The 9,121-nt window shown below is 43.0% G+C and overlaps 1 protein-coding gene across 2 annotated transcripts; it reads left to right on the forward strand.

Annotated features, from left to right (window-relative positions):
• Window positions 1-639: 639 nt before the first annotated feature.
• Window positions 640-9,121, forward strand: LOC134446216 (transcription termination factor 1-like). 2 transcript variants are annotated; one of them, XM_063195532.1, is made up of 10 exons: window positions 640-826; window positions 2,160-2,810; window positions 3,421-3,606; window positions 4,241-4,319; window positions 4,572-4,696; window positions 5,171-5,378; window positions 5,626-5,712; window positions 6,413-6,478; window positions 7,509-7,597; window positions 7,963-9,121. In XM_063195532.1, the coding sequence occupies exons 2-10, from the start codon at window positions 2,174-2,176 to the stop codon at window positions 8,091-8,093; spliced, it is 1,608 nt and encodes a 535-aa protein (XP_063051602.1). In that variant the 5' UTR covers window positions 640-826; window positions 2,160-2,173; the 3' UTR covers window positions 8,094-9,121. The 2 variants fall into 2 exon arrangements, with proteins under 2 accessions (XP_063051602.1, XP_063051601.1); XM_063195531.1 differs by having other exon boundaries at window positions 681-1,058.

Below are 9,121 nucleotides of genomic sequence, written 5' to 3' on the forward strand. Positions count from 1 at the left end.
AAGATGCAGAGATACAGCACTCAACAGGCATTGGAAATGATCCACACACGCGCGCACACACACACACACACACACACTCTGTGTCTCAAGTGACAGCTGTGAGCTGCTAACAGCCACATTTCCACAACAAAAGGAGTGTCCGCAGGGGGTCCAAAGGGTCAAATGACCCTCTTGTGGGGCTTTTAGGTAAAAAGGTCAATTGACCCCTCCGTGGTAGTTCTAGTGTTAAAAGTGCAAAGATGGTATTTTGTTATTTTCCCAAGCGATTTACCAAAAAGTGGCTCAAATTACCTGAAGTCACCCTATTTCCGACCGGGTAGCACATGTAGTTGCGCTGCATGCCTCTGTGTGCCTCCAAAAAGACGAAATGCACCAGTTAGGCCTGGCAACTTCCACTCTTACGGCAACTTCCACAGCAGCCCTGAAATTTGCGTGGAGATCCGCAGATTTCCCCGTCTAGTCCTTAAGCCTAGGCCTACACCTGAACTTGGCCGTGGAAAACAAGTAGGCCCTAGTTTTTTTTGTCCGTAAGTGAGCTTCGTACATGAGGCCCCTGGATCAAACAAACGTGCGTAAAAGAAGAAGGAGAAATCCGCACACTGTTGCTGCTCACCGATTTACATTTACATTTAGGCCTACATTTACGATTTAGCAACAGTGTGTGTTTTTTTCCTTCTTCTTGAACTGCAACGCCAACCCTCTAGATGGCAGTGATCGGTGGTTGAATCACGAGAACATTCGCCGGCGTTGACGAAATAGTCATCGCAGGGCGGAAGAACAACAACATCGTCGTTCTACATGTGCTGATGCAAACGTTAGTGTAGTGGTGAGTATCTGGGAATATACTTTTTCACATTGTAATGTAGACAAAAGCCGTATATTCCTCACAGTGGTGGTGCGATCCTCAAATACAAACCGGTCTGGATGTGCCCTCCCCCTTCATACTCTTACCTCACGAGGCAACATCAAGTTATACCCAAACCATCAGGCGACATCAACTCGAGCTTTCCTCTGTTGCTCCTGAAAATTGGAAGTTGGAACAAGTCTGCCACAAAGAGGTCATCATGTCTAAGACGTTTCCCTGTATTAAAACATTGTTATCTAGTAGGCTACTCACAGCATATTATGTATATTTATTTATTTTCGTGCATTCCCCTATGTCTAAAAGATGTAGGCAATACATGGGTTCTTTGTTTATAACCTGACTGCGCGAACCTAGCTGCGCACAACTCGTTGGAAACAGCATGTCGGTCAAAAAAATAGCTCACCTGGTTGACTCTGTGACTTGCCCCTCCTCATAACATCATGTTGATAAACACTGAGAACCCATGTATTAAGGCAGCCTAGTGTTTTGATTACGTCTGTGGTGCTTTCCCACGTGCCAGTCAGAGGTGGAAGAAGTACTGAAGTTGTGTACTTAAGTAAAAGTACCCTGCGAAAAAATTACTCAAGTGAAAGTAAAAGTTGTTTCCCAAAAACGTACTTAAGTAAAAGTCCTAAGTACTAACTTTTAAATGTACTTTTCAGTACAAAAGTACAAGTAGGCATACTCACGCAATGGCTGTCTTTCTCCATGTCTACCTACTTGATCCAATAGGAAAAAGTGTCTGCAACGGTTTTCGGTTCTATTTGAACATGACTATGGAGTCCTGTTAATGTTTTTAAAAGTATATTTTCTGTCTGGGTGTCAATTTGGAAGAGGGGCTTGGTCCCGCCTCCCTGCCCGCAGCTGAGGCTACTGAAATATCCACGAAACACAACAGGAAAACCTAGGATAAATGTAACTAGTAACAAAGTCTTCTCCTAGAAATGTAAGGAGTAGAAAGTACAAGTAATTGTCAAAAAATGTAATTGAGTAAAAGTAAAAGTCTGCATTTTTATTTTTACTCAAGTAAGTACAAATTCCAGAAAAAACTACTTAAGTACAGTAACGAAGTAAAAATACTTATTTACGTTCCACCTGTGGTGCCAGTTAACGTACGCATACCCTCTTGTAAGTTTATCACACCTTCAAAAAAGTGCAATGTGCATTCTACTCCCTGACATGTGTGCTTAGAAAAAAAATATTTGATTATACTCTCAAAGTAGCTCAGAAAGGCAACTTCAGACTGAAAAGATAATGGTCGTAGTTGACTGTTATTTATTCCCTGCTCTCACAGAAAACCAACTTGAGATGACCATGATGGAAGCAGAGCCGGTGGTACATAAAAAGAAGAAGAAAAAGAACAAGGAACATCCTGCAGGGGAGGTGCCGCAGCTCAGCAACACGTATCAGGCATGTGAGGAAATAAGCCTTCTCAAGAAGAAGAAGAAAAAGAAGGATAAAAAGAACGATATCAGAGCAGAGGGTGACGCAGCAGAACGAAAGACTAAGAAAAAAAGGAAACGTGAAGGAGAGGAGGCAGATGTGACATTAGTGGTGAGGGCAGAAACCGTGCAGAGTATTCCTCAGGAGCAAGAGGTGACGAAAAAAAAGAGAAAGAAAAGAAGATTTGAAGAGACTGAGCGCCCCGCACAAAGTCAAAGCTGTCCAAAAGAATCAGACGTCACTCTCACACCAGCACCAACGAACGATGAAGCCGCCCAACAGAAATCAGCAAAGCACAAGGCTAAAAGGCAGAGAAAGACTTCACCTGCAGCACATCTCCACCCAGATGAGATGCCAAATGAAGGTCCTACGCTGGACATTGATGAGGGCGTCTTGCAGGAGCTCAGGGAGTACCTACCACACCACAAGCTGAACGATGACGTAGTGGTGCGGAAGATCATCAACTACGACCTTCCCCGTTTCAGGGAGTTGAAGGAGAAAGGTTGGTGCTATCTGGTGCCTTTGGGAATTTACATTACATTACATTACACAGTGCACACTACACTTAGCTGACACTTCTATCCAAAGCGGCTTACAGTTATTTTAAGTACAGGGTATTGGTTACAATCCCTGGAGCACAGCGGGGTTAGGTGCAGAGATATTTTAGACAGAGATACGTCATTTTGATTCTTTTCCGGTATCCACTTTATGTCGGGTGAACGCCCCTTTACTGTACTGTACAGTGAGCTGTACTGCTCACTTGGGGTACCGTTTGGGCCTGCCCCCTTGCACGGGTGTGGCATAAATGCTATTCCGTTGTGTGCAGTGTGCACTTGTGTGCTGTGGAGTGCTGTGTCACAATGATAATGGGAGTTGAATTTTCCCAGTTGGGCTTTCACTTTTTCTTCAGAATCCATACAATTTGGAGCAGCTAGAACATTCCACAATGGAGGAATGGGTCAAATTATGCTTTTTTTTTGTTTTACGTTGGTGCAAAAAATAGAATATTCTCTTCCAATTTACTTAATTTGAAAAGCATGTCAACAGCATAATCATTTGCAATACCCTAACCAACACACACACACACACACTGCTCTACCCCTTTGCAACAGGTATCCCTGTACGATCCGGGAGGTTTACTGTGGCAGAGAACAAGCGTCTGAAAGCGAATGTGAGGGAGTTCCTGGCCCTCTCGGGGATAGAGAGCGATACTAAACTCTTCCTGCCTCATCGCTTCCCAGATGAGAAGAACTCCATCATGAAGCAGAGGAGAAAACTGCGATTCATTCATCAACTGTGTGAGTAGTATTCATGCTACAGGTTGAAAACCACTGCAAATGTTCAGGAAGTACAAAAAGGGAAATTTCTGTGGTGCATGTGGGTATGACGTGTGTTTTTCTAATTTGTGTTTGTGTTGGTGTGAGAGAGAGATTAGAGTAACCCATTGGAGCTATAAGATTTTTCTTTTGGTTAATGATGAATGCAGTGATTAAAAAAAATCTTTTACTTGCATAAATTACCGTATTCGTATTTTGGTAATAATATTATTGTATTACCAACAGTAAAAAGTAACAGGTAAAAAAGTAACAATCCCATCCTGAAAACTAATATGCAAGTGGTATGATTTCAAATTAACATTACACTTGGCTCAATGTCATTATTGGAAACTTTGGGAAATGTACGATCTGATCCGATCTCTGAATTATGTTGATATCTGAACCCGTGACCGATACACCGATATCCCTACTCGGTACCATGTCCAAGTTAAGCGAATGTCCTAACTAAACAGAGATGTATACAGGCTGTCGAGTGTGAAAGGCCCCTGTCCCCGTTTCACTCCCTGGCTGATGTACTGTATGTGAATGATTGATTGCGTTTGAGATGGAAGGGGGCGTGAGTGCCATTTCTGAAGGCTTCTCTCTGTCGCAACAGGTGCAGGAATACCACGTACCTGGACCACCATACTCTGCCGAGCCAAGAAGATGTGTAATAGGGAGAACTACATGGGGAGGTAAACACTCTTTTAGGCACTTGCCTCTCCTGTGCTAGGTAGACTACAAACTACACAAAATCAGCGACTATTCCGAGTACCGATGCATCAATGGCCTTTGCTGTGCTCAAATGAAGCTGCTATCAAATGATCTATCTATCTATTCATCTATCCATCTATCCAAAGTGTCAATCATAATATGTGTGCCTGCTGTTTCTGCATAGGTTGTTTGACATATTTTCTCATGACGCGTCCATGTGTGTCATTTCCCAGGTTCACAGAGGATGAGAACAAGATGTTGACGAAACTGCATACGCTGCACAGCTCCAATTGGAGCACCATCTCCAACATGATGGGCCGCAGCGAACATTCGTTGCAGAAACGCTTCAATATGATGTGTAAGTCGATGGTTACCAAGTTTTTTCTGTTCATCTTTTTTTTTTTTACTGTTTTGGCCTCACACACAGAGAGAGAGAGAGAGAGAGAGAGAGAGGGTGACTAATAAAGAGATGGAACACTTCAGAAAGCGCCCATTGGAATGAACGGGTGCAATTCACTACGCTAATATGGCGCATGCTTGCACATATCCCACCTGTCTGGTAACAAGAGCCAAGTGCTTGCTGAGCTGCACTGTCACTTATCCAATCATCTCGCCGCTTACTGTTTACTAAGTCTTTATAAGCAGACATTATTATTATAAAGTGTCACCCATTCTGCTTTTAATGGGTATACTCTGTTGGTTCCATCGCTCATGTTGCCCTTGCTGTCAACACAGTCAGGTGATTCTTTGTAGCTTAGGTGGCCTCTGGTGTGTTCTCAAGGTAAGTCTTGATTTTCTTTGTGTCGTACTGAATGTTCTTCCTGTTTTCCAGCTTCTGGTTCTGGCGTGTGGGAAGAGGAGGAGCTCAGGACCCTGCTGACCAATGTGCGGCAGCAGCTGCTGGAGCGGGCAACCCCTGACAGGGATGGAAACATTGGCTCTGCCGTCATTAGAAAAGTGGACCTGTACAAGCAACTCCCTTGGATGACCCTGAGTGAGAAGGTTAAAACACGCTCCTGGCTTCAGTGCAGGGAGAAGTGGTAAGGCTGAGCCTGGCAAGCTCATCTTTGTTTGGTACCATAGGTCTGTGAGGCAGATTTGGTTAGACTGCAATGCAGGCAAAGTATTTATGATGATTTTTTTTTTTGGTAATTCAGTTTTGTAAGAGAAATGTTATCACTCTGTAAATCCTACTGACAACTGTGATTACCATGACATCATTGTCCTCATCTAAGTTATACTGTAGTTTGTTGTCAAACAATTTTTGATTTCACTTTTTTCTCGTAGGATGGGATACCTGACAAATAAAATGACGATTGGCGGAGTAATCAAGGGCAGGAAGATCCTTGAGGGACAAATCCAGCTGATCAAAACGTATGTGAAACTGTTGGGAAGTCACGTTATGTCATTGTGACAGCACACAGTGCTTACAACGAAATTGCCATCGCTGGGGTAGAGTGCTAGCTATTCATTCCCCCCAATGCGGTACCACGCATTGATGATGGCTTAAGAGCCGAAACGCGTGTGCTTGTGGACATGGTGGTAATTTATAAATAAATAATGAGACGTAGCTTGTGAGTGCAGATTTTTCTTCTTTAAGTTGATACCTTTTATCGCGCACCCAAAGTCATTCATTTTTTCCCAGAAGTTGAGCGCGCCCTCTGACAAACTTGAATACTCATTCCCCCCACACACCTGATGGTCTGCCAGTTATCCAACAGGCAACCCTTTGATCACGAGCTATAACCATGAATCACTAACCTCTTGCCCATGATTTGATAGGGCAGTGAAGATGGTGACGGGAAGTAAGTGGGAGAGAGATATTGGGGAATGTCCCTGGCGAGCCCATTTTGTGGTACGGCATGTTGGTGCAATGAGACGCAGCATCTACAGCTTCTTTGACAGCCGAAAGAGCTATGCTAGCTGATCCTCTCAGTAGTGACTCGTCTACATCTATACCTTCAGCTGACGAGCTAAGAAATTCTAGTACCACATTTGTGAATAATCTTTAGGGATATGTTTTACTTCATTATGTGAGTGTGTGTGTGTGTGTGTTTTGTTTGTTTTGTACCAGCATCAATGAAATGGTTGTGGAAGATGTGGCAGACATTGTGTGGGATGACCTGACTCATCTCTTTGGGTAAGTTTGACCTACGAGGTTTACATTTTAATTTACATATTACATCAAAGTTCAGCACTTGCACCAGAGTCATGTACTTTATCACTTTGGCCAAGTTCATGCTTGAATGTATAAATCACTGGTTCCCATACTTTTTCAGTGGGGACCCCCTTTTGGACTTATATTTATAGCCTAGCAATGGATTTCTTGCAATATTAGCGGACAAACTAGGTTGCCTACGCAATGTTTCGTTCATCAATATTGCTAGATTTTTTTTATAGCTTGCCTGCTAATATTGTTAAAAATCCACAGGACGGCAAATCTATTAAGTTAACCATACAAGAGAGTACTATCAAAGATTCTCTATTCTAAATTGCATTAAGAACGTCTCTGGTACTATTTAGAATAGAGAATCTTTGCTATTACTAACCAAATTATGTTAGCTGTTAGTTGATATTCTGTGGATTTCCCGTTTTTATGTCCCTTTTGTCTGGGACCGTCAGTCCCTCCCGAACACCAGTTTTGGAACCACTGGTATAAACCATATTTTTATCTAACTTTTTTTAGTAGCTTTTTTTAATACCTCTTCTCTAATTTTACAACCACCATCAATTTGTAAATCTTAATAATGGCTTGGGAAGTTACACTTGAATACATGGAACCCCATCCATCCGCCATTTTGAATTACCAGTCCTCTTAGTCTGCAAAATGTACTCTGGCCAAACATGTAAATATTGGGTGTAAATAAGTGTTTGTGAAGAAAAAAGACCAGATTTGTAATTGGGCAGCATAAATCTGAAATTATTAAAATTACTCACTGGAGCGTTAAAACACATTCTAAAGCATATTATATTCCTTCATTTTGGTTACCTTGGCTACCTTTCATTAATCTAGTGATAAAACTAAGCCCTCAAACTTTAAAGATTAAATAAATGACCCAGAAATTTGCACTTACTGCACTACTACTGATTCATCGCCTTTTCTTAGTTTTGCTTCCATCACGTTGATGTGGCCGTGTGAGTGACCATTTTTTGTTGGTTGTAAACTTCAGGAACACACACCCGGACTATTTACAGATGAGGTTTTACCAGCTGAAGGTGGCCTATGTACCACGGTGGAACACAATGGAGGATTTCTGTGGTGAGTGCTTCCCTCTGCTGGCTGATTCTTGGTAATGCTGTTTATCTGTGCCAATGATGGGCTCATTTGACTAGGATGCTTGAACTATGAACACCAACAGCTTTAAGTTTTTCATTGGTGTGTGTGTGTGTGCATGTCATTCAGTGGTGTTGCGTAATTTTCTCCAGTTCACAATGTATTACTTCAAGCCAAACTAGGCCAATGATGTAAATTGAATGAAACGAAACACTGGCTTAATTAAGAAGTAGCGTGTTGTCTTTCTCCTCACTGTCCTTTTCTTTCTTTTGTCTTGTTCTTCATTCCATCCATATTTCACCGTGCGATTCTTTTCTGCCCTCCTTCCCATCCTCTCTGTCCATCTCTAGACATCATCGACTACTTGTATGAAAAGACGCTTCCACTGCTGGAGGAGGAGCTGAAGAACTGCCCGGAGGAAGAGGAGCCTACGGAGGAACGTGACTCTTATAAGCTCTCGGAGATCTTCCCAGACCTTTAAACAGCTGTATGAGACGTGTGGCAGTGCATGGTCTCCTGCCACCTCTGAACATCAGTGTTTGTGGTCTGCCTCCACCTCTGATATCAGTCTTAGCACATTCAGGCCGACTGAGAACCGTGCCGGTGCCCGTTCCCGCACCTACTCGCGAACCGGATGTCGTGTTCACGCCAAAGATTTTAGGGTTCGCGAACCGGAAAGTTGTGCAAAATACTGTGAACAACGTGGCCGTCAGCAGGTTCATCCGGGTAACACAGTCGCGTGCTGAGAAAGTTCAGAGTCCGGTATAAACACGGGCAGTTCGTAGATAAGCACTTAAGTGCCGAACGTAACTGGTCCGGGCACTGGCACCGGCTCCGTTCTGGTCGGCCTGAAAACGCTATCTGTGGTCTTCCCCGACCTCTCACCTCGAGAGAGCCAGAGCCTTGAGGACGACCAGGCTGCTTGAAAAGGGTCTCTGAGGTCAAGTCTTCAAAGCCTCTCTTGAGATCATTGCCAGCAGCCTGCGGTTGTGAGGAGGCTCAAGTCTCCTCTAGGCTTGTAGAGATCTTATCTGGTGGTGTGTGTGAAAAAAAAACCCTTGTCAACTTTCTATGATGAACCGGACATTGTTGTGGGCTGTCTGTCTGAGGTATCAACAACCCTCTGGGACTGTCTGACTCTCAACTACAACTAACTCTTGTGATGTCACACACCAACAAAGATGTACCACTGACCCCCTACCCCCCGCCCCCACATCCTGATGGACCATGACTAGCACAAACTGCCCACACAACCAGAGGACTATTTTTTGACTAATGTTTAAGAAAATAAATATTTGATGTTGACAATTTTTTATGCGATTTTTGTGTAACACCATACAGAAATAGATGTAGGCCTATATTTTATTTCTCTGTTCGTTGATGAATTACCATTGCCCACACTTGTTTAAGACTACAGAGAAGACAAATGAGGAGACTTCACAGTTAATACATTGACTTGATGGACAAAAGAAATAACTGTTTTGTGAATAAAATCATGCCAAGTTATGA

Source organism: Engraulis encrasicolus, chromosome 3 (assembly GCF_034702125.1).
Source record: "Engraulis encrasicolus isolate BLACKSEA-1 chromosome 3, IST_EnEncr_1.0, whole genome shotgun sequence".
Taxonomy (NCBI): Eukaryota; Metazoa; Chordata; class Actinopteri; order Clupeiformes; family Engraulidae; genus Engraulis; species Engraulis encrasicolus.